A 25,210-nucleotide genomic window follows, 5' to 3' on the forward strand; every position below is an offset into this window, starting at 1 on the left:
TTTTCTTGAAATTGGAATCCAAAAAGTAATATATCATTAAGCAATTCAAAATTTGACATGTACCTCTTTTCTCTTTATTATGTTTTTAGTTTCAGTAGTCTTATTCAATGAAAGTCTAAAACAGGGCTGTCAAACTCCTGGTCTGCGGGCTGGATGTGTCCATGCTCTGGCCACACCCACAGCTGGTTTAGCAAAGTGGGGAAAGTCCCCCGATATATCACATGACACTGCTGTGACAATGTGCGTTTGACAGCCCTGGTCTTAAAGGAAGGGACAAATTCAAGGAAAGCTTGGGTCTAAGTAAGATTTTGGAATTATGTGATGTAAATTTATCAAAGTATATTAAGTACATACTTTGAGGCATGCAATACATATCAAAATCTTTGGCATACCAACTGATTGACTACAGTGACTGAACCCTTGACTCCTTTGGAATGAAGACAGATTTTAGAAACCAACCTGATATGTTCTTTGGTTGATAGAACAAAACTGATTACACAGACTCAGCTCAGAACTGTACTTGAGAAAGAACAGACCACAAGACTGCATTTAGTAGCCCAGTTCTCTATTATTACCATAATTGTGTGATAAACACCATTCTTCTGGATGGCTAAACAATAATTGTATGACCTATCTCATTAGCTAATCTAAAATCTAAAGTATCTGAAGGATCCCTTAGATAAATATTTCCAAGGTTTGCATGCCCTCCAATGATTTCTCAGAGGCAAAGTCCATCAAACTGCCTGTGACCCAAACAAGTACTAGGAATGGATGGATTTTTAAAGAGCAGATATGAGGCCAGGTATGGGCTAAGTAATATGCTTGGGTTATCAAATCAGGCATGATGGTGAGTAAGCAGTAGATGCTCAAAGTGTTAGGCATTCCAATCTTGGATTGGAAGGGATTTTGCTAGATGACTTCAGACTGATTTTGAGTGTTAAGCAGAACATAAGGTACGTCTTTAAAGATAGATGCTATTATTATTGATATGAGTTCAGGAACAAACATCCAGAAGAAATGTAAGATTCTTTCTTTTATTTTTAAATGTAATTAAATTATGCAGGTTCATGGGTGACCGTCCAACCCTTGTTATCTATGGGGGAATGAACAAGTCTACCATATCTGGGCTGCAGATTTAAAAAAAATCCAAGCAAAGAAATGCAGAAGACTCTTTGTTGCCATCTGATTGGACATTTGGATTTTTACAGCCCAGGTGTGGTAGCCTAAGAGGAGAGCACAAATGGGAAAATTGGGCAGCGAGGATTTTTAGGAGCAGGGGTGGTGGGATACTAATCTCCACTAATCTCTCCTGCTGCCTTAAGTGCCATGACCCCATTGCCTTGAATGGATGGGACTAGTAATGGGATCCCCCTCCAATAAAAACCAGTGATTTCAGATGAGCATTTGCATGACCAAGAGATACTTCCACAAAGAAAACTATCAAAAATGGATTGTAACACCTTGTCACTTAGAAAAGAATTGCTGCATTAAGGTAGACCTTAATGTTAATTTCAGACCTATTCTCACAACATAAATATGCATTTTTACTGTGCAGGCTTGCTAATCAAGAGATGTCCCCATTTTGATTCTTGCAGTGAGTGAAGAAAACAAACACGATGAGGGAAAACAAATGCTTATTTTGTTAGTACTTTAACTGCCAAATGAATTCAAGGACAAAATTTTGTGAAGCTGAAGACTCACTAAAGGTGTTTGCTTCTTCTCAGATGCCATTTTTTTTTCTTACCCTTCTATCCCAGTTCCTGAATAGATATTAAGCAGTTAATTAAATTAGTGTGGCATTCTTGGAAGAGTTTGTCGTTTGACGTCACATACATTTCTAGCACACAGTTCTTCATGGAGGGTTTTCATAAGAAAATGACTACAGCATTTGTCCTCACAAGCCCTGTCAGCCACTCTCACTAGGCCTGATCCTCCTTGATCCAGCAGGCAGCAGTAGGTTAATGTCAATTATATCTATCCTGTTGTCCACCCAGTTTGAAACAAAAACAAGAGTCTTTTGTTCACATTGCAGCTGTCATTGTTCCTGAGTTTAAAAACAGAAAAAAGTGTCCCTGTATTAAGAAAGCCATTTTTTTTCCTCCAAATGGATATTATCATAATGGTCCTCTTAGAACTCTAAATACTTTGTCCCCTCAATTATTGAAGACTTTCATGGGAAGGTGATGTTTTATGTTTAAAATAATTCCCCTGCACAGCAGGGATTGATAGTCTGTAGTCACTTTGGTTCCTTGCCTGACGTACTTTTACTCAATCTGCTGAATGCGGCTTCTTGCTGATTTTTTTTTAAAAAAAATAAACGTAGTGATGTATGCTGCTGGGATATTCTCTTCCTCCTCACAGAATTTCCTTAAGTGCAGCTGATATTGTAGCTTTAGACAGGAACTGTCAAGTAACAAATCTTGAATAATGGCTTTAAACTGCATGGTGGGAGTGGTCTTGATTGCAGGGAGTTGCTTTGTTTTAAAGTAGTTGTAAACAGTGTTTTTTTGTGTGTGGGTGGGTTTGGAAGCATCTGCCCTCTCAGGACTTTTCTGTGGTTGGTGATCAGTCTGGAAAATGACAAAAAAATGTATAGTTGAATGAGTCTGCAGTAGTGCAATTTGATTACCCATCTACTGCAAGTTCCATGATTACCTTATATTAGATTAAAATAAGTTCTCATTTATTCTTTAAAAACTGATTATTGCATTATCCAACCTTTGCTCTTGAGAGCTCATGGAGTTGCTATCAAATTTATTCCTCCTATTATAAATATTAGCATGAGGTTGCAGAGCTACAAAAGTCACTCACTGAGCTCTGTGGTTCTCAAACTGCACAAGTTGCTATCTAAATCATTATATTACCATGGAACCAAAATTATAATATGTCAATATTTTGACATTTTGTAACCTACATAGATAACAGAATAACAGAGTTGGAAGAGTTCTTGGTCCAAACTCCTCAAGCAGGAGACCCTATACCATTTCAGACAAATGGCTATCCAATCTCTTAAAAACCTCCAGTGAAGGAGCATCCGCAACTTCTGAAGGCAAGCCATTCCACTGATTAATTGTAATCACTGTCAGGAAATTTCTCCCTATTTCTAGGTTGGTTCTGTTCTTGATTAGTTTCTATCAATTGCTTCTTGTTCTGCCTTCAGGTGCTTTGGAAAATAGGCTGACCCCCACTTCTTTGTGGCTGTCCCTTACATACACTGCTATCATATCACCCCTAGTCCTTTTCTGTAAATTAGACATACCAAATCCCTGCAACCTAACAGATAATCAGAGTTGGAAGGGACCTTGTAGGTCAACTAGTCCAACTCCCTGCCCAAGCAGGAGACCCTACACAATTTCTGACAAATGGCAGTCCAATCTCTTCTTGAAAGTCTCAAGTGATGGCGCTCCCACAACTTCTGAGGGCAAGCTGTTCCACTGGTTGTTTGTTCTCACAGTCAGAAATTTTCTCGTTTCCAGGTTAAATCTCTCCTTGTTCAGTTTCCATCCATTATTCTTTGTTTGGCCTACAGGTGCTTTAGAAAATAGCTTGACCGCTTCCTCTCTGTGGTAGCCACTCAAATATTGGAAGACCGCTATCATGTATCCCCTGGTCCTTCTCTTTACTAAACTAGCCAAACTCAGTTCCTGCAACCATTCGTTGTATGTTTTAGCCTCCAATCCCCTAATCATCCTGGTTGCTCTTCTCTGTACTTTTTCTAGAGTCTCAACATCTTTTTTATAATGTGGTGAACAAAACTGGATGCAGTACTCTAGGTGTGGTCTTACTAAGGTTTTATAGAGTGGTATTAGTACTTCTGTTCTTCATGTTTTCTCTTCCAGCCCACAACTCATTTCTGTTGCTCTTCTGTGCACTCTTTCTAGAGTCTCAACATCTGTTTTATATTGGGGTGACCAAAACTGGATGCAATATCCCAAGTGTGGTCTTACCAAGGCACAGGCTGATCAGTTTAGATTAAATGAGAGATGTTGGATCTGCTAATAGAACCATATATGGTTCAACATTTTTCTGCCACAGTGGCTATCCAGACCCACTGGAATACACATATTGGAAATAAGTTCATCAGCCTCCTTTCATTTTTGATTTCTAGCAATGGTATGTGGACATTGATTTGAGTGATATTAACATTGGATTATTTTAATCGATGCTTTACTTGCCCATTGTGATTCCATGAGAGTTAATACTGTATCATATAATATTTAAGCTTATGTTGGTATATTTGTGACCTGTTCTTTATCACCTTGGATTTTTTTTTGCCAATATTTCTATAGGAACAATAATAACAGGAGGAGAATGTAGATGTCTTGTGCCTTTACTTATTTGAAAGAGTGAAAAGTTCTCCATTGGCTGAAATTGTTGCTGTGTGCTGTCTATAGATATACTTTTGACCCAAGATCTGAACTCTTCTCTGGGGTTTATTTTGTTCAATATATTTAACTTTTTATCATGTTGGAACATTCATGCTTTTATTCTATAACAATATGAATTATTCAATATAATGATGTACTTAAAAACCATATTATGACAATAAACCACTTACTACAAATTATAGTTTTGTTTTTGAAAATCTAACTTACAAATAACTGCTATGAGGAATAAAAATAATATATGTATAATGTACATACCAACACCAGATACACACACACACACACACATTCAAACAGACAGACATTTCACTGAGAAAGAAAACATTCCATTATGTATTACATCTAAAATAAATGATGCTTTAGATTTTTAGGTATATATTTAAAAGTCTTTTATGTATAAGCACATACCTGAATTTTACTTAATAGGTAAAATTCTTGTGTGCTTTGATAGCTTGGGCAGAACTTTTGTTCTTTACGTAATATGTAAAAATAGACCTTTATGAAATATTTGACAGTTGCTCAATTTATCGTTACATTGTCATCTCTGATGTGAGTTCAAATATTCATATAATAACTATGGTACTTTGGAACTGAATTGGAAAAGAGCATTTTGGTATCAAAAAAGAAAGAAAGAATTAGCCTTACCTTTCAAGAGGCACATTGACATCAAGGCCAAAGAATAAAGGCAAGAGAGAAGAACAAGAAAAGAAATAGAAACTGCAAGAAAAAAAATAGTTTTAAGAGATCAGATCAATTTTTATTATCATAGATAAGCAGGCATATGATTTGTAATGAATAAAACCCAATAGACTTAGTCCAAGAAATCTTACAGGACTAAAATTTAAGGCTTCTATCCTACCAACTCACCTCCTTAGTGTCAATCTAATATTAATGGCTTCAGTTTTGGTGATATCATCTGATTCACAAGTGGGTGTTTTCTCCATAGAGGAATGACAAATCAATTCATTGGAAGGACACAACCCACAAGGTATCCTTATTCTTAAATTTCTATTTCCTAAACTTCATTGAAACTCCCTTTTTGATTACATAACTAATTTAGGGTGAATTATTTGCATTTTTGCAGCCAAACTTGTTTAACAAGAACACCTAGCAAAATGATAGCATCATGAGAAAGCTTTTGTGTAACGAATGTCAGTTTTTCATGTTTAATTGCTATGGACAAGTATTTAGACTTCTCCTTGAAACAATATCCATCATGATATAAATGAACTATTTTTTTTTGTGTTTCAAACTAAGATAAAATATTAGTTAGCTAAAATCCTCTGCATTTATTGACTGATTTTAACTTAGTAAGAGAGAAAACAGTCTGTTAATTAAAAGGGCAGATTGAAAAAAGATTATAGTACCACTACAGTATAATAATAACTATTTTAAGATGATTATTCTTACCATGTTCAAATTGATAAAATGGTAGAATAATGGGTAAAATCTGATTTCTGTTATTTTCTTATTGTATCATTCTAAAGGGAATCTGAATGAGGAGAGAGATTAGATAGCAATTCTTGTATCATTAGAAGAAAAATGACACCTAACAGTCACATTGAAAACCCTTTCTGGTTAGTGGGGCACATAATTTGCCCTGGCTGTGTTCTTCCAAACATCATCAAAAGATCTCCATGATATCTCTGAAAATGGTGGTGGAATATTTGTGAAGGGAAAGTTTTGTCTTGTTCTAATAGGATGAAATCCATCCATCCATCCATAAAAGTACCTACAAAACCCTCCTGGATTAGAATACCTAAGAAGAAAATAAAAACCACTGGAATTTATTCATAGTACCAGATCCCTTCCAGTTTTTTCAAACTCTTATAATCCACAACTAGAAAGATATGAATGGAACTTACTGGAACTGAATAGTGAAAGTCTGATTCAAGGGCTAGGAAATGGCTATGGTAAAATAGCTAATTGGAGTTCCTAGAATTATAAAATAGGAAATTTTTAAAAGTATTATTTTTGGATATGTAAAGCAACCAACCTTTTCTTCTAAATCCTTTATCTGCCTCTTCTGGATGTCTGTTTTATCTTCTAAATCTCGGATCCTCTAGAAACAAATTGAATATATCCATAAATAATCAAATCAATAAAAATTATGTCTTATGAAGTCTGGTCAAAGAAAATTAATTTAAAAATTCTAAACTAAAATTTATACATATGAAAAATAGGTATCACTCTAATTGCATGGATTTTAGCCTTTTCCATTATGAAACAAACTTGGTTTCATAATGAAGTGAAAGGATTACACTTTAACATGGAGGGAATGTGGCCTGATAAAAACTAACAATTTTAATTTGATTAAAATTTTAAAATTTATATTTACATGTTGATTGCTCTCTAATACGATCAGCCATCTTTAATAATTATTTAATAATTTCTCCCACATTTTTATCTCAACAATAAATATAATGAAACCCATAAACTGAACCTCTCTAATGTTTTTCTATACACTGAACCTCACCTGATGCGCCTGTTGAAGCAATTCCATTCTCTCTTGGAGGATCTGACAGTCATATTCTCTGCTTTTTCTCAGCATTTGCCTCCTCAATTTCTCTACAGCAGTTCGAAGTTCTTCCTGCTGCTTTTCACTCAGCAGTTCTCCAAACTTTATCACTGTTTCTTGTTGCAAAGCATTATAAAGGGTAGCCTCAAGCTCCTGGATTCTCTAAGCAACAGCATAACAAAATATTGAAAGGGGATACAATCCATTTGTCTCTGTATATATTTTAAACCAGTAAAACCAACTGGAATTAATAGACAATAACTATGCTATGTATTTATCTCAAATGAAGCATACCAGAGATGTTATTCAGCAGGTTCTGACCAGTTCTGGAGAACCGGTAGCAGAAATTTTGAGTAGTTCGGAGAACCGGCAAATACCACCTCTGACTGGCCCCACCCCCATCTATTCTCTGCCTCTTGAGCCCCAGCTGATTGGCTGGGTCTTCTTTTGTTGCCCTGCACAGGAGAACAGAGCTGGAAAGCAGGTTAGTGGGGTGGGGAGGGAATGGAGATTTTGCAGTATCCTTCCCCTGCCACATCTACCAAGCCATGCCCACCAAGCCATGCCACGCCCACCAAGCTACACTCACAGAACTGGTAGTAAAATTTTTTGAATCCCACCACTGAAGCATATTACATTCAACGTCTCAAATCTGATGATTACTAATAGTTCCATATGACATCTGAAGGTAATTTTTTTTTTACTCCCATTACCTATCCTCCTTTCTTTTCAGGACATACCACAGGTTTTTCCATGCATTCCAATGGCAAATAAACCTCTGCATGAACAGTGCTCCACTCTTTTGAAATTAGCATGCATTGTACTATGCCTTTGGAGTAGAAATTCAGATATTCACTGGAGCTCTCACTTATGTAAGGAGAACAAAAAGTAGACTGATACATTATTTCCTAGAAAGTTATCCACCCCCTCTCTTTTTATGACACTGTAATGCCTTCTATTGAGGTAGGTCGGGGTGACTGGATAAAGCTGAGCGTTTATTGGTTGGATGCCCTCCCTGACACCTACACGGAGTTCACAGCATATATTTTCCCTTTGCGCCCTGACAGAGAAACATCTACTGCTGTTTTGGATTGAACTCTCGACCTCCCAAGTGTGAGGCAATTTTTTCACCGTACGTCTCTCTCCCTCTCTAAAAATCACATTAATTTGGAGTTTATTTTAAACTCATGTGAGAACATACTGCAAGCCCAACCATTTACCACTGGAATGCAGTAAATTTGCATTCTGAAATGTACTTTTCTTTTCGTTTCTATCCTTGGTTTTCAAATTACCATATAGGCTTGATCAAGAGCTTGTTTCCTGTAGTCCAGTTCTTCTTCCAGATAACCTTTTATTTTACAGAACTGCTCCTACATTGAACGACAGTTTGGGGAAAAAAAATCACTACCTTTATTATTCTTGAAATAAGAAAATATATACAGATAGTCTTTGACTTATGACCGTAACTGAGCCCAATTTTCCATTGCTAAGCAAGGCAGTTATTAAGTGAGTTTTGTCCCATTTTATTACCATTTTTGCCACAATTGTTAACAGTGCTCCACTGTTTCACTGCAGATGTTAACTGAATCAAGTAGTCATTAAGTGAATCTGGCTTCCCACATTGACTCTGCTTTTGGAATCTGGCTGGGAAGGTTAGACATGGTGATCACATGATCTGGGGACAGTGCAACAGTCACAAATACATGCCAGTTGCCAAGGGCCTGAATTTTGATCACATGACCAATTGGGATTCTGCAATGCTGGTAAGTGTGAAAAACAGTCATAAATCAATTATTTCAGTGTCATTGTAACTCCAAATGGTCACTGAACAAATAGTCATAACTCGAGGACTACCTGTAATAATACTCAGGCAAAAACAAAGCAAACTCCAGAAGTCAACTAACAATAAGCATGGGATTAAAGTGAAAACTTCCCCCACCCCCAAAATATATTCTTTCCTACCATGTCACTTTCCAATTCCATCATCTTCTGGTGTAGAGCTGCTTCAGCCCCCTCAATCTGCTGTATCCACTAGCGGGGAAAAAGGCATTATTAAATTCCTGTTCTAGCTCCATTTTCAGGATTATAATATTGACAGAAATGCTGCCTTTCTACTTCATCAATTATAAACACAAAGAGTAGAATTTTGACTGAAGTTGCTTATAGCCACTTGCTATCAGTTATCAAGGAACAAGGAGTGAGAAATGAAACTCGGCTACATCCTCTGACCTGGAATGCATATATAGAGCTCTGGTGGCACAGTGGTTAGAACGCAGTACTGCAGGCTATTTCTGCTGACTGCTGGCTGCCTGCATTTCGGCAGTTGGAATGTCATCAGGCTCAAGGTTGACTGAGCCTTCCAACCTTCTGAGGTTGATAAAATGTGAACCCAGATTGTTGGCGGCAATATGCCAACTCTGTAAAACCGCTTAGAGAGGACTGTGACACTGTGAAGTAGTATAGAAGTTCACAGTCATATTATTGCTATCTCCAGATAATATGGTGGCTAGTTACAGTTGAGGAATGTCCTGTAAATGATCAGAGGCGTATGTTGCTACCTTTTAGGTCTCAGGCCCGAAAATATTTTCTAAGCAAATTCTTGGCAAGTCTTGGACTAACTGTATGCATTTATTCCTTCTTTTTGTCTTTCCAAAATATCTATTTTGTTGTGTGCTGCTGTACTACTGAATGCTGACTGGTTTTTATTATTATTAAAACATATGCAGACTTGGAACCATAGGCTTCAGAGACATCTGTCCTGTATTTAAAGTACAGATTGACCTAGTTAGTGTACATTACTACAGCATGCATTACATTACTACAGCTATGCTGTTTTTCATAATTTCTCTACTTAAAAGACAAACCAGCTAGTTGGCATACTTAAAGTGTATCATTAATTACTCTCTTATTATTCTATAATAAGGCTTCTCTAAAGAAGCAGTTCTTATATCTAGATATTTATCTGTATAATTGAATACTGATTTCACGAACACCGATTGCAACAAACAGACTAAAGCAAGCTGTGACTTCGACAATTGGAAAAAGTTAAATAAAGCAAATTAAAATGGTTGCCTTAGTAAAGGCTCAACTTGAACAATAAAAGCCAGTTACTCTTTCCTTTCCGGGAAATATGCATTTTGGATAATATGCATTTTGGAAAATATGCATTTTGGAAAATATGCAATCTGTATGTGTGGTGTAAACAAATAAGAATGAAATATTCTTATTTGTTTACACCACACATACAGATTGCATATTTTCCCACAGATTGCATTTTTCTCTTCATAATTCTGTGCCCTGAGTTAACTTTTTGATTCATATTAAATAACACACATGAGATACAAATACATTATAAAATACCTTTTCTGCCAGAGATAAGACAGTACTGGCTTGAATTATAGCCACTTGCTCTTCATTTCTCAAATTCTAAAAATTCAAGAGGCAGAAAATCAAACTGAGAAAGCAGCAATAGTTTTCCATGTAGACATATATATGGTCAATGTCAGAAAGTGTTCCTGTGTTGCATCTTTTCTTGATGTAGGGATTTTGATACATTGCAAAACTCCTAGTCTTTCACATTTATTTAGACAGGAATTCCCAACCAACAACCTATGATCAACCCCCAAATTTCATTTTTGATTCTCTGAAAAATCATTGAGATTTTCTGCTGCTTTTGGCATAGAGTTAAACCACAGAATAGGTCCATTAAGTTTTGAACATATATAACACTCCTGAAAATTAATTCTAAAAAATAAAAAGCATAAAGAGAGGAAATTCAAGTCAAAAGTCTCACTATTGTTTTAAAGTTATTCCTGCAGCCCTTGTAACCCAAAGCTGCTGATGTTTACTGTGAACATATAAATACCTATCAAGTGGAGGTGCTGTTTAAATAGAATAGCTTTTTGTATATCAAGAGCTGGGAAAATGTTTTCTATCCAAATAAATGGAAAAGTTGTGGGTGTAGTGTTTCCAAATATATTTTACCATGAAGTCAAGAATGTTTAAAATGATAACCAACCATAAAAGTTAGAGCTTCAGAAAAAAAGTAATCTAAAAGTAAAATCCCAAATAATTTGACTTCCTAAATAAATTCTTATCTGTATAAACTGTTAATATACGTGATCTTCTAGAAAAAAATTAGAACAACATTCATAGGCCTAGTCTTTCTCAACTTGATGTCTTCTAGATACATGTGTAAATAGCATAATGACAAGTTGATTCTAGTCTATTCTAGTCTGAGAGTCTTCAGGCTTTTTTATTTTAAAAATTTCACAAATACCATGGAATACTACCTTAGTAGCCCATTAAGAAATAATTCAAACACAGCAAGAACTTTATTTATAAAAATAAGGAATAATGGAGAGGGGGAGGGGAGGAATAATGAAATTCATTTCTTTTGATTGATCTTTTATTCTATACTACACATTTTCTAGAAGGTGCTATGCACAATAAGAACTTGTTAGTTATCCATATCACTTACCCCATTGTCACCCAAGATGTCTAATTGCTTTATAAGGTCTGGAATGCTAACATCCTATAAAAGAGATGACGAAATTCAGAAAAGAAGGACCAAAGGTTTTCATAAGCAGTATCTATTTTATGATACAGACTTGATGATCTAGAAATGACTTAGTATTTCCTAAGTAAAGGAGCAGAAAAAGTCCTAAAGCATTGTGGAAAGGGATGGAGAAGACTTTAATGTAAAGCCATCTACACAGGGTACTAGCAAAAGAAAAGAAATGAAGAGGTAATTATTTCTGTGAGAGGCCTAGTGTATAGAAAATCTAATATTGAGGAGGAAGAAAAATAGCTAGACTGGTTCTAAAAACATTTCTTTGCAACTTTAAGACTTGTACAAAAACATCTAACTTATTTATATCACCCAACATTTAGACTACACTATATATTTGTTGGTAAACAAATTTTCCATTTCTGAATTGTATCAAATGTTTTCCTGAAATTGAGAGTAGACAATGCTAGCCTAACTTAGAATATTAATCAGAATTCTAGCATGGCTCTGTATTCCCTATTGTCACTTTTACTTCAAGGAACATTACATACTTCCATTTTCTATGCAAGGCACCAACACTACAATTTTTTTTTATAGATTCTTTTAGAAGGCCTTTGAATTTAACAATGCACAGAGTACAATATGAATCAAAAATGTACAGTAAAACTGCCAGCAACAAATTTAGAGTGTACAAAATTATAAGCTCTATATACTTTGTTAACAAAAACATAACCTGCTCTTCAGTGTACAATAGAAGAAGGATCACAACATGCCCATTTTCTACACTTTTAAGAGTCTTCTATGCATAGAACTTAAGTTTTAACTTGAATTGCAAATTGTAGATTACATCTACAAATCTACAGTTTTCTATAAATATATTACCTTGAATGTTTATAGGCAAAGGACATAATTGATCCGCTATTCCCTCTCCTTCCATGTTTTGAAAACTACCAAGATATATGAAATCACATATTAAAAAAAACCATAATTATTTTAGTGATCTCATGTTAACATACCTTGACACCTTCTTTCATACAGTAGATTTGCAGAGCGCTTACACCATCCGAGAATGGATGGATTTGTAGATTAAAAGGCGGAGATCTTCTTTCTCTTTCCTTAAAACAAAAGATAAGGTAAAACATTTAATACTTTCTGTTTGTTTAAGGTTTTTTCCCCCCCCTGGAAAGTATTTTGCTTTTGGAGCAAAACCTAGTTGATTTAGAAAGAGTATTCTTTTCGTTAAAATTTCTGCGATACGTAGGGCAGAAATGGGACAAGTTGCACTTTTTGGTTACACTTACTTCTGAAGAGAATGTTGTTTTGAGATTGGCCATCCCTATTCTCACTCTTGCAGTTTTCAGAACCTTGGAAGGGAGCTTGACCTGGTTGTTTAGATGGGTTTTTTTTTTCCCAGAACAAAACATCCTGTATCTCTATTTTTCTGAGGTTTTACTCTGAGCTCAGGATAAACTAGGGGACTTCATTCCATATTCCTTTAAGTATTGGCATATCCCTGGTTGGGTTGTCTTTTTTAAAATTCAGAATAGGAGATATATTTGCTAATAGTGACCAATCTTTTTCAATTCCCATTGTTCAATAGCAGAACATTTGAAATATTTTTGTTCCAAGGTGGAGCAGTTTATTTCTCACCATGGAAATTTTCCCCATGTTCTGCACATTTCTCTATAGAACTGTTTTGTGAATGAACTTGCATAATTTATTAAATCTATATGTATCCCATCCCCATTCCCTGACTCCAAAAACTTAAGGTAGCCTAATAGCATTCCTTTTATCTCTAAATAATCATCCAAATTATTTTGGATTAAAAAACTGTGATTGACTTAAAATCACCCATTGTTTCCCCATGGCTGGAGGTGAATTGAAGTTGAGTGTTCCTAGTCTAATCCTATATCTTAAGCACTATACAACATGGTTGAAATGTGTTGGAATATTAGTAGCTCGGGTTGGTAGTTAGGCTGTTGGTTTGAGCTCCGAATATATATTATACTTAACTATGGCCCAGCATCAACAGCCAGCCAATCAAACAGTCTGAAATCAGACCATGATTCAGAAATATGCGAACAAACAACATTCAGACTACTTTGCATCTCACAAAAAGGTATTTAAAGACCTGTGTTCTGACAGATGAGCACAACTCAAACACTGATGATGTCTCTTCGAATGGTGATGAGATGTTTGCAACCAAATTGCCAAGCTCAGAGTTCAAACTAACAGCTTAACTATACAAAAGGGCTTACCACATTAGGTTTCACTGCATGGGTTTTGAGACCCAAGTGCCTATGACACACTCTAAATTCCACTGGCCAAAAAGATAAAGATTATGTAAGCAAGTTTCAGTTTTCTTATCCTTTAGTATAATTGAAGCTCTTTTTGTTTTTTGTTTTTAAATAAGGAATTAACTTAATTTATAAATATAAAATGCATACCTACCCTCAAACATAGAGGGCAGGTATCTGTTATATAAAAGAAAATATTTGGAATAACACATGATTGCAATAATATTTTTTCCTTTAAAATGTTCCCCATCCCGCAGAGTAAAATTAACAAGTTCTTACTTCAAGTTCTAGATTTCGAAATTCCAAGAGTTCATTCTGATCTCTGGCATCCTGCAGCTCCTGTTGCAGTCGATTGTTCTCTACTTCCAATTTTTCTATCTAGAAAAAGATCTAAATATATAATTTGTGGAAATGATTCCAAGACATACTTGTTTAGACATTTATGACCACTGCTGTTTTTGCTCCCTCCTACAAGTCTCAATTACCGAGGGAGCAAATTATTCAGTTATTTTAAGGTTATTATCGGCTTTTTTGTGGGAAGCATAACATCTACAGAATAATAATTCATATACTAAAGGAATAATTATCTTTAAAAATGGAAAGAATACATCAAAAACAACTTGGCAAATAACAAAAGAATTCATATGCTGATTCAGAACTTTGGGGAAATTCATTGTTTACTTGTGGTTAAGACAGTAAACTTTCAAAGGATAATTTTGAATATTATTTTTGATGATTCTGCACCTTCATTTTTAAATTTTACATGATTATTATACCTATATTTATATTATAAAGATTAGCATTTGAGAAAAATGAGCAGTCTGAATGACTGTGCAAAAAAAAAAAAAATACTACCACAAGATACTTTCAATCATATGGTCAGATGGTGCAATAAAAATCTGAATCATTATTTAGAACTTTAATTATTTCTTCAACTCTTGAATTTTTAAATTAATGGACTGTTCCCTAAACAGACCTTATAAAATAAATGCTAGAAATTAGCAATGACTAGCAGGTTTCAATAGATTAATCTAAAAATGACTAAATCTAATCCAGTGTATATGTGTGTATCATTTAGTGAAATTACAAAGGAACTAGTGGAGACTTATTATGGAGTCAGATTGTTGAACTGATTCTGGGACAAAGTAATGTACAGAAATTAAGTAATATTCAGAAATTTCAGTTCTAAACACGACTCTGAGTCCACAGTATCATATCTGTCAGTACAAAGTGCCTACCATCATACTACGCAATGCCTAACAGAATTCTTGCCCGCTTCCCAAATCATTTCAGTTCAAAGAAAAAGGAAGTTGGCATGTGGCAAACCAAAGCACTTGCTTTAAGCACAATAATTTCAACTTGTCTCTGGGCCCCAGCCTTAGAAATGTTATTCAAAATGAAACTGTATGTGAATGTAGCCCAGTGCTTTGTTTGGAAGAGGGCCACCTTCCACAGAGAAGACAAAGTAAGCTAAAGAGCAGAAACCAATCTGGGAAATGTAGAAGGCACACATCACTTTGTAGTCACCTTATAAGAACCCTGGTGGCAGAATGATTAGAATGCAGTATTAAAACTGCCCACAGTCTGGAGTTTGATCCTAACCAGCTCAGCCTTCCAGTCTTCTGAGGTTGATAAAATGGGGACCCAGATTGTTGGAGGCAATATGCTGTAAATCACTTAGAGAGGGCTGTAAAGCACTGTGAAGCAGTATATAAGTCTAAGTGCTATTGCTATTGCTATTTTGTGAGGATACCCATAATGTTTTCTCAGAATTCCAAATGAGCCCACCAACACAAAAAGACTAGCAACCCCTTTTCTAATCATTCAAGTGTGAACATACCTTATCCAAAAGCTCTTGATTCCTCTTAATAAAAAGTTGTTTATCTTCTACCCAGTGTGAGTCCTATTTATTTTTTTAAAAAAGAATAAGATATAAAGAAATGTGGCTTTGTTAATCTGTTTTATTGAATCAAATGAATTTAAATTACCCATGAATAAAATTAAATCCACTAAATGACTGAAGTATGGCACGATCCATTGAATCATGTTGACAACTATGATTACAACTTCTGTCACAATGAAAAAAATTGCTAAAGCAATTCAATAATTCTGCTAAATTAATGGAAACAATTGTTATTGGGTATTATCGGAAGCATCAAAATAGCTGAAATTCCCACAAAGACATCTACAGTATACAGTTATGCTCACACAGCAATATACTTTTATATAATTATTTCTAATTGTTTACAGGCATCCTTTCAGATACTCAATTCATACATGCAAAATGAATCTTTCCTAGATAACAAACTAATTCTAATAACTTTAACAGTAATTGAGGAAAAAATATTTTGTAAAGTGTCTACCTGTCCTTTTTGGGCCAATGTTTTTTCAAGATCTTCTATTTTTGCTCTATATCTCTGGACTTCAGCTTGGAGTTGCTCCTGTGCCTGTTAAAAAGGAAAAAATGTACTTTCATTAATCATGTTTTTAGATCTCATTAAACTTCCCGAGTTTCAAATTATCTTTAATTTATTCTCAGCTCCTTCTTTTCCTCTGGCAAGCAGCCATATTGCTACTTTGTGCTAATGAAATGGTCCTTTTGTAACTCTCACAATACTTTGAGTTTTGAGACCCTGTTCCATTCTACTCTGTGTTTTTTAAGTAGCATCTTTTTCTGTGACAAAGTTCTTAGCATGTTTGACTATTACTTTAAAATGATTGGTCTGTGTTATTGTTATTCAATTGCATGGCAATTTTTGTAGTTTTGCTTTAGGTTGTTTGAATGAATTAGAAATAGGAGAGAGGTGGATAGATACACATATATGTTTACGGACTTTATTTGGGTGACAGCTGTGTTGACCTTGGCAGATACCAACCTTGGCTTCTCTTTCTGCGTCTATTATACCTCCAGTTTGCTCTTGCAATAATGCATAGGCTCTCTGGAGGGCCTGATATTCTTTTGTTAATTGTCTAAATCGCAACTCTGATTCTTCAGCTGCTAAGCTCTGAAAAAGAGAAAGTTTCAGATAAACATTAAGTGTAGTATTGAAAAAATATGGAATGTGTAAGAATAGATTGTAGCATAATAAGATTGGAATTTATTACGTTAGGAAAAACAAAATATTGTGCTCTGGAATACACAGGTTAAGAAAACATTCATAGAGAGCTTCCAGTGAGGTGTGATGACCCGGGGCATGGCACAAAAGCAACAAGGGCACAAAAATAGGTAAAATCCCTCCAACTTGGCCCCCAATGTCCAGTTATCCTCGGCTGGAAAAAAAAACTATCCCAAAAACAGTTTTTAAAGGGAAGAAATTCCATCCGAACCCAAAATACATATAAATTATAAATAAAAACCAACCGAAACCATGCTGCAGCAAGTAATGAGACAGGGCAGGATAAGGAATTGAAGACTTCAAAAGATAACAAAACACACACAGTTGGGAGGATACCAGAACTCAGATAAAACTTGACAAACCAAAATAATTCATGCTTTGTTTCCAGGAAGGAGCTGTGCGCAAACACCCTCTTTCCCAGTTGCAGCTAATGAAGGAAATCAGGGCTTTTTTCTGCCCCATAACCCACGTTGCTCCCCTATCTGTTCCTCCCTGCATGCCCTAGGGCAGTGGTCCCCAACTTTTTTTGTATCAGGGACTAGTTTCACGCAGAAACACTTTTTCAAGGACTGGTTAGGGTTTTTTATTTATTTATTTATTCATTTAAATTTATTTATTTATTATTATTTATTTATTTTTATTTTTTATGTTATTTACTATTACACTATCAACTCACCAAAATTAACCAATGTTGGAGGATTACTAAAAATGTGTATAAATGCAAGACTAGACTCCAATAAAGTCATCATGATTCAGTTGATCATGATCAAACAAAAATATATGTTTGGCAACATATATGTTTTCTCCAAAAGCGTTTTGTAAGGTAGTAATCTGCAATTCATATTTTACATTCAGGATGGGTTTGATCTCCCATATGGTTTTCAGCTTTCCACAATCTCAACAATCGTAAGGTGTGTGGGGAATTCAGAGAGTCCAAGTCCACACATTTTAAAGATTTGGGATTGCACTAAACATATGTAAGTGCAAAGAAACCCTTTGCCTATCCAGTGTTTTCAACTCCAGCAATTTTAAGATTATGTGGACTTCAACTCCCAAAATTACCCAGACAGCATTCCGGACTTCTTAAAATTGAGAAACACTGCTCTTCACTTTAAAAATGTTAAACAGATAGCTACACTTTCCCACTCATCCCCACAAATTCCCCTTCTTCCAAAATATCTACAGCCCAAATATTTTGTCTTCACCCATTCTAGTGGGATCTGGATGCCACAAAATGGATGCTGGTAGACCACCATTCTTCTTGGTTCATTTGATCATGATATGGAGACAATATTCCACTCATTGAAAAGCTAGTTATGACTTAATTTAATTATAATCAAAGTTGGATTGGATTTAATGATCATGATTAATACAGGCATGATATTCCCCTCTGAAAAAAAAATTGGGACCAGCCAAAAGAGACCCCGCGCTGCGCGCCAAGAAATCACACACACACACAACACCAACGCTAGACACCCTTCCTTTCCAGCTGGTCAGGTGTGGATCAGCTCCGGAGCTGGGCAGCCGCTTCCCTGGAGGCAGGGCCGAGGCCGCCGCCCGGGGAGCGCCCGGTGCTTTCCCTCTCCAGGGCCAGGCGGTGGTGTGTTGCCCTGCGCCGCGTGACCCCTGCCTGGCAGCTCGCTTCTCGGCACGAGGCAGCTGGGTTGCCCAAGGAGCCCAGCCGGCCAGGCGAGGGGAAGGCAGCGAGGGCCCTGCTGGGCTGGGATGGAAAACCTGCTTGGCAAGGGGCCCAGGAAGCCTGTGGGCAGAGGACCAAGTGCACTGGGAGGCAGAGATTCAGCCAAGGCCGTCAGACGGAGAGATGGCTGGTCTGTGGCTGCCCAGCTCCCTTTTCCTGCTGCTCACCTGAGTAGCTGTAGCCGTGTGCCGATGAGATGTGTCAGAACAAGATGGCGCCGAAGCAATGTAGGCGGCCCAGTCCCAAATGATCCACGGACTGGTACCAATCCACGGGCCGGTGGTTGGGGACCCCTGCCCTAGGGTGAAGGGGGTGGATCTGGGTCTTCCTCTGAATGCCCAGCTGGATTGTGCCCTTCCCCACTTTCCTCCACAGCCACCGGAGCCACACTCCCACTCCCTGTCAGCTGTTCCACCTCTCCCACAGAATCAGATTCCAACAGGGGCATGACATGAGGAGCCATGGTGAACTAGATGTCTCTGAAGGAGCAGGGAAGACACTGAAGAAGAGATCAGCAGCCAGACATGAATTCTGGCTGATGCAATTTCACCCATAAACGAGACATCATGAGTTCTCCCATTTGAACACAGAATACCTACTCCTCATAAGTAGACCGCAGGGATTAAGATTTTTGTGATCAGTTTATGAATTGCAAGGCTGGGAGTTGTGGAATTTCAGTTAAGCTTACAGCCACAATGCAGCCTATATGAAGATAAGGTTTTCACTAGTCTAATTTCTTAAACACTTTCAGATGTAACTAATTTACAGCTAAAGAGAGATTTTCTGAGTGACAGGATAAAAAATAATCCTGAGTGAGTCATTCCTTCTGGAATGGTTTTAAAAAAGGTTTTAAAGACTTAAACACTAGTTGCAAAAAGCTTAAGAGGGAAAAACACAAATTTATACATAAAGGATAATTATTTTGAAAGATTGTTTTTGGTAAAGTGCTTTTGAATTAATTGGAATTAAATTGACAAACAAAGCAAACCCTTTGTGGAACGTTTTTTGGGTACTATTAAATAGTGCTGACAGTTGGTGGACTTAATAAAACAAAGGAAATGTAATATGAGCCAAAATAGGATGCTTATTTTAATTATGGAGTTTCACTTGAGCTGAAAGTAATAAAGGCACAGAAACACAAAATAGAAAGAAACAAAAAACAAAGAGCCTTTTCTCTTTTATTATAATTCATAATGGTAACCACCAGAAAAGTGCCAAAAATAGTGGGGAGACTTTGTTAGAGCAAAGTGCAGAGAGAGGGATTACACCAGGTTTGCTTCAGAAAATGTTTGAGCAACTGGCCAGTAAGTTAGCTGAATCACCTGATGCTAAACTGACAACTTTTTAAAAAAGAATGGGTGAAAGATTTGTAAAGTAGAAGAGGAGATGAAAGAAGAAGTTGAGAAGACAGAAAGCTCTGTAAAACAAATGCCTGGACTTGTAAAATAAATAAATGTAAAGTGGAGGTTTTGAAGAATAAGATTCTATTATAAGACTGTTGTAAAGTGAACTTGATAATCTGTTTCTATTGGAATTTAGAGAGTGAAGAAATTTTGTTTTAATCCAGAATAATTCTGGTGAATTTATTAGAGAAAAGGTTAAAACTTTGGCAATGTTTTTGGCTGGGTTTGAGGAGTATACAGAGATTAGACATTGAAAAAGTATATAGAATAAATACAAAATTTGAAAGAATAAGAAATTTTCCAAGGTATGTTTTGATACACTTTGTTAGGAAAAAGACCAAGTTTCACAACATATGCAGCTGTTTTTAAAGAAATTCTTATTAGAATTTTGCTTACGAGAAAAGGTATTTTTGACCGAGAAATTAAAGCAATGATGGAACAAATATCCATTTGTCATTTTGATGGGACAAAGGAAGATGTGATTTTTTTAAAAACAGCAGAAATTGAGGGAATTTTTAGGAAAAAATTAAAGAGGAATTGGAGGAGGTTCAAACAGAGGTTTCGAAGGACACTATATAAAAAATAGGTCAACAAGAAATTGAAAGGGATGATACACATTTGCTAATTATTCAAACTTTATAAAAATAGGGAAAAAAGTCTTACTTCATCTAGATCTTCATCTGGTGTTGCTGGTGTTCTGTCTGTCCTGAATGAAGCCATGGATGATGTTTCAGAGTCCATGGAGTCATCATCACCCCCATAAACTGTGTCCAGAACATGCCTCTATAAAAAAAAAGCCAAGCATTCTAACTCTGCCACCAGCCTAGCTTTCTAGCACAGCTAATACTCCATCATATGTACTTGGTTAGGTATTTGTTGGAGATGCTTCATCTGGGTGACAACAAAAAGGCAGCAAAGAAATTTTTTTCTGCCATGTAGGAATTATCTAGTTTTTTGAAACTCTGTCTTGTTATGAAAACCTAGAATTTGAAGGCAGTAAACTAGCCAAATGGCTCTGCTGATGACTGCAGAAAAGAAACAGATCTACCCAGTAGTGGGATTCAAATAATTTAACAACCAGTCTGTGATGGCCAATCTGACCCTAGGTGAACCAGTTGTTAAATTATCATCCCTGCTATCCAAGTCAATCCTGGGTGCTGTGCTGCAATGGAGAAACAGGAAACAGAGTGGCTGGCATGAGGGAAGGAGGAGGAGAAGGGAGGAGAAAGAAGAAAAATGCCCTTCTTCCTTCCCTTGCTCAGGCCGCACCGTTGCCTGTTTCTCCATTGCAGCACAGTGCCCAGGAGCCACTTTGATAGTGGGGTGGGATGGGGTGGGGTGGTAATTTAACAAACAGTTCGTGTGAACCGATGTGAACTGGCTGAATCCCACAACTGGATCTATCACCCCTGGACAGTTTGTCTTTCTAACTCCTCATTTCCAATTGTGACATTCACAATCCAGAAACAACTCCAAAGGCTCTGACTAAAAGTCCTTTACAGAGTACAACAGGATAGACTTTGCTCTGGGCAGGTTGAAGTCTAACAATTGACCTAGGAAACTGAAGGAAACTGAGATACAAATAAACATGGAAGCATTTTTTCCAAGGCCATTTGCTTCCTCATTAAGCTTGCTTGTTTGGTTATGCAACATCATTTATAGGTCTCACAAGCAATGCTGGAAAATAACTGCTATTTTTTTGGAGCCTACTATTACAATTCAATGATTTAAAAATAGCTTTAGTATTCAGACTGACTAAGTTAATTAGCAACATCAAAGAAGAAAATGAGTCATACACCAAACTGACAGAATTGGTTAGTCAGCAGGTTGGATAGCAAAGTACTGATGAGTTCAGCACTTAAAACTTGCCAAAGTGAGTAATGAAGAAGTCTGATCAATGAGAATTTAAATCACACATATACTACTGTGTTTTTGTTCCCACATAAAAAATAAGACATCACAGAAGTGGAAAACATATCGTATGAGTATGGTCTAGACTAGAGTCAGTTTTGCAGCTTGCAGAACCACAGATGTTAGCAAGAAATTGGCATATGATCAAATTTTTGTTTAGTTTTCCTGCCTCCATCACTAGTAAGCACAGCTGGATTTACTGCTACTTGAGAAAATGTTTTCTTTCTTTGATATATGGTTTCTATGAGGCCTAATACCTTTCCTTCTGAATTTATTGAGAAATGGGCATGGAATAGAGTAATTTCATGAATTGGAAATGAAATATAATTTAATATATTAGTGGGATTCAAAATAATCTGTAAATTTACCTTAATTGGCTTTGAACTTCTTTTATGCTTCCTCCGTCTAATAAGTTTCTCTCTATCCTAGATAAGAAAACCAAGAAACAGTTACCACTCAGGATACAAAGATAACAAAACAAAGGAGTTGAAAGGAACCATGGAAGTCTTCTAGTCCACTCTCCTACTCAGGCAGGAAACCTTACATCATTTCATTCCTTGTCCAATCGTTGTTCGATCTCTTCTTAAAAACATCCAGTGTTGGAGCATCCACAACTTCTGGAGGCAAGTTGTTCCAATGATTAATTGTTCTAACTGTTAGGCAATTTCTCCTTAGTTCAAGGTTGGTTCTTTCCTTGATTTCCATCCATTGCTTCTTGTCCTGCCTTCAGGTGCTTTGGGGAATAGATTGGCCCTCTCTTCTTTGTGGCAGCCCCTTAGCTTTGGAACACTATCATATCACCCCTAGTCCTTCTTTTGATTAAATAGACGTATCCAGTTCCTGCAACCTTTCTTCATATGTTTTATCCTCCAGTCCCCTCATCTTTGTTGCTCTTTGTTACACTTTTTCTAGAGTGTCAACATCTTTTTTATATTGTGGTGACCAAAACTAGATGCACTATTCCAAAACCCCCTCCGTTTTCTCTGAGCCATTCTTCATTTCAGTTGATAAAAATGAATGCCATTATTAATGCTGGAAGGAGGAACTTTTGCCAACCTAGTGCAAATCTACTGAGAGATATATTTGTAGATTTTCAGACAGTGTCTACCTACTTTCAATTTCTGTTCACCCCTTTGGTTTATGAATGATATCATTTGGTGAATGGGGATGAATGAAAGACTATGGAAAAAGGAGAGGCAGACAAGACAAAGACAATTTTAAAGGTAAGGATTACAATATTATCCATTTGAAAATGGATGGGTAACCAGAAAAGAATTTTACAAAGGAACCTCCTTTCCTTATTTCAAGAATACAGAACATGAAATAATGGGTTTAAATTACAAACGGATATTTGGTTAAAATTTTTGTTTTTAAACGATATTGCTAGTAAAAGCAGTTTGACATGAAACCAATTATTTAGAATTGGAGGTCTGCTTCATTCATTCAATAGGTTTATGTGGAAGCTAGATAGAGATCCATAAATATGCTTTAATCTAAATCCCTGTAGTAGGTATAGAGTGATCTATATAATTACCTTGTAACTGTAGGAAACTCTGAGTGCATTTCTGAATAAAGTACTGTGTTATTTGCCACCTTCCATATTATTTCCTGAGAATGCCTTGAAGCAAATGTGGGAATCTTTATTTCGTCCATTGTTGTAAATAGAGGTGATGCTAATTTCTTGACTTTGCTTTGCAGCTTACCAGGTTTCAACTTATTTTATTAATCTAATTTCACAAGCTCAGACATGTCTATTCTGGACTGTATTTCACATTAGTTGGACTTTGTAGAATTCAAAACATCTATAGAGCATCTAGTATAGAAAATGCTATATTAAAATACATTATTCCTAATGCAATTTCTTTTAAATTATATAATCTTAAAAGATCTGTTTCTAGGTTCTTAATTTATGAAGACTTAATAAACTTACTCTTGTCAGCTCATCAATGATGTTTTGTTGTTCTATAACCTGGAGCTTCAAAAATTCAGTTTCTTGTTCTTCATTTGCTTGATCAAGATCATTGAGCGATTTTAATTTCTTCAGAGGAGGGTGTGATACCATTTTTTCTTTCTGCACAACAACAACAAAATAAAACAGGGAAGCCAGTTTTCTTTTTAGATTATTTAAAATTTTCATCATACTGTATTATTTCTCACATTTTATTTTTCACCTATCTTAAACATTGAATTATAGATGTTAGAGCTGTTTTTCTCCCATGGCATGTTTTTAAATTACTGTTGTGTTGAGAAAAGGAAAGATACACGTCTCTTTATGGAAAAATACTCAATAGAGCATTCAACTATGGATGTTGTGTATATTTATAAACAAAGAGACAAAACTGAACTCACTGGGACTTCTAAATACAAATGCTTAGGATATAGAGGCCTGCCTGGCTCTCTAGAAAAATTATCCAGGCCATTGTTTATTGCATCCTACATATAAACTGTAGCAAATGGCTTTCAAAACATGAAAAAACAGGAATGGAGAAAAACAACAAATTGTGAGCTTTTGTAATGTTAACCCTAGAGAATTAAGGGAAGAATGAAAATGAATCCAAGAGCAATTATTTTTTGGGAAACAGAAGTTCAGTTTTGAATTGAGCATCACTGCAGTTCCTTCTAACTCATGTCCGTCTTGCTAAACTGAAAGGGGGCACCGACAACCCCAGAATTAAAAATTATTTTTTGTGTTTTCTAGAACCCCAATCTGAATCTCCAAACTTTGATTCAAGTTGTTGCCATCATTTTATGCCAATTTGGGGAAATAGGCTCCAGTTTAAAATAAAGAAAAAAAGTATTGAAAAGGAAAACACATACACCAATCCAATGAAAAATTACTTCACCCCATATTGGTTGGGCATGATTTTTTCTTTATTGCAATTTTTATGAACACAAAAAAGTCAGGATAACATTGAATGGATGTTAGTCCTTTCAGTTTTCATACCTTGTTATGACACCAAAAATGTCTATTATCAAAATAGGATTATGGCATTTCCTTTAATAGTTATATGCCATGAACAGGGGAAAAACTAATGAATAAAAAACAGAATAAATTTGAATTCTTGGTACAAACCATCTCTACATTTTCCTTAGTGATTGCTTTAAGTTTTTCCTCCATGCGCTGCAATGACTGCATGAGTTCATCATTTCTTTTAGAGAGGCACTTATTTCTTTCCAGAAGAGGTTTGCATTGTTTTTCAGCTTCTCGAACACGTTTCAACTGCAAACAAAATGCTAATTAATTAACTAGCTAGATAGACTACACATCTACAGTACATACATCCACTAACACATATGCAGGTAGTCCTCAACTTACAGCCACAACTGAGCACAATGTTGCTAAGTGAGAGATTTGTTAAGTGAGTTTTACC

General features: G+C 36.1%; 1 protein-coding gene across 2 annotated transcripts in view; it reads right to left on the reverse strand.

The window, feature by feature from the left end:
* Positions 1–2,417: 2,417 nt before the first annotated feature.
* Positions 2,418–25,210, reverse strand: part of JAKMIP2 (janus kinase and microtubule interacting protein 2) — an 86,281-nt gene continuing 63,488 nt past the window's right edge. For both annotated transcript variants that reach the window (XM_026696109.2, XM_087924498.1), the window contains exons 6-22: positions 24,913–25,059; positions 23,770–23,910; positions 22,208–22,264; positions 20,592–20,711; positions 16,587–16,715; positions 16,074–16,157; positions 15,551–15,613; positions 13,990–14,088; positions 12,430–12,528; positions 11,384–11,437; positions 10,264–10,329; positions 8,866–8,934; positions 8,196–8,273; positions 6,862–7,065; positions 6,382–6,447; positions 5,031–5,102; positions 2,418–2,570 (exon numbers count right to left, since the gene is read on the reverse strand). In XM_026696109.2, the coding sequence (XP_026551894.2) occupies positions 5,052–5,102; positions 6,382–6,447; positions 6,862–7,065; positions 8,196–8,273; positions 8,866–8,934; positions 10,264–10,329; positions 11,384–11,437; positions 12,430–12,528; positions 13,990–14,088; positions 15,551–15,613; positions 16,074–16,157; positions 16,587–16,715; positions 20,592–20,711; positions 22,208–22,264; positions 23,770–23,910; positions 24,913–25,059 (1,527 nt within the window). In that variant the 3' untranslated portion in view covers positions 2,418–2,570; positions 5,031–5,051. The remainder of the gene's footprint in view (positions 2,571–5,030; positions 5,103–6,381; positions 6,448–6,861; positions 7,066–8,195; positions 8,274–8,865; positions 8,935–10,263; positions 10,330–11,383; positions 11,438–12,429; positions 12,529–13,989; positions 14,089–15,550; positions 15,614–16,073; positions 16,158–16,586; positions 16,716–20,591; positions 20,712–22,207; positions 22,265–23,769; positions 23,911–24,912; positions 25,060–25,210) is intronic.

The sequence above is a fragment of the Pseudonaja textilis genome, chromosome 2 (assembly GCF_049901715.1).
Source record: "Pseudonaja textilis isolate UNSWEBS1 chromosome 2, rPseTex1.2, whole genome shotgun sequence".
Classification (NCBI taxonomy): Eukaryota; Metazoa; Chordata; class Lepidosauria; order Squamata; family Elapidae; genus Pseudonaja; species Pseudonaja textilis.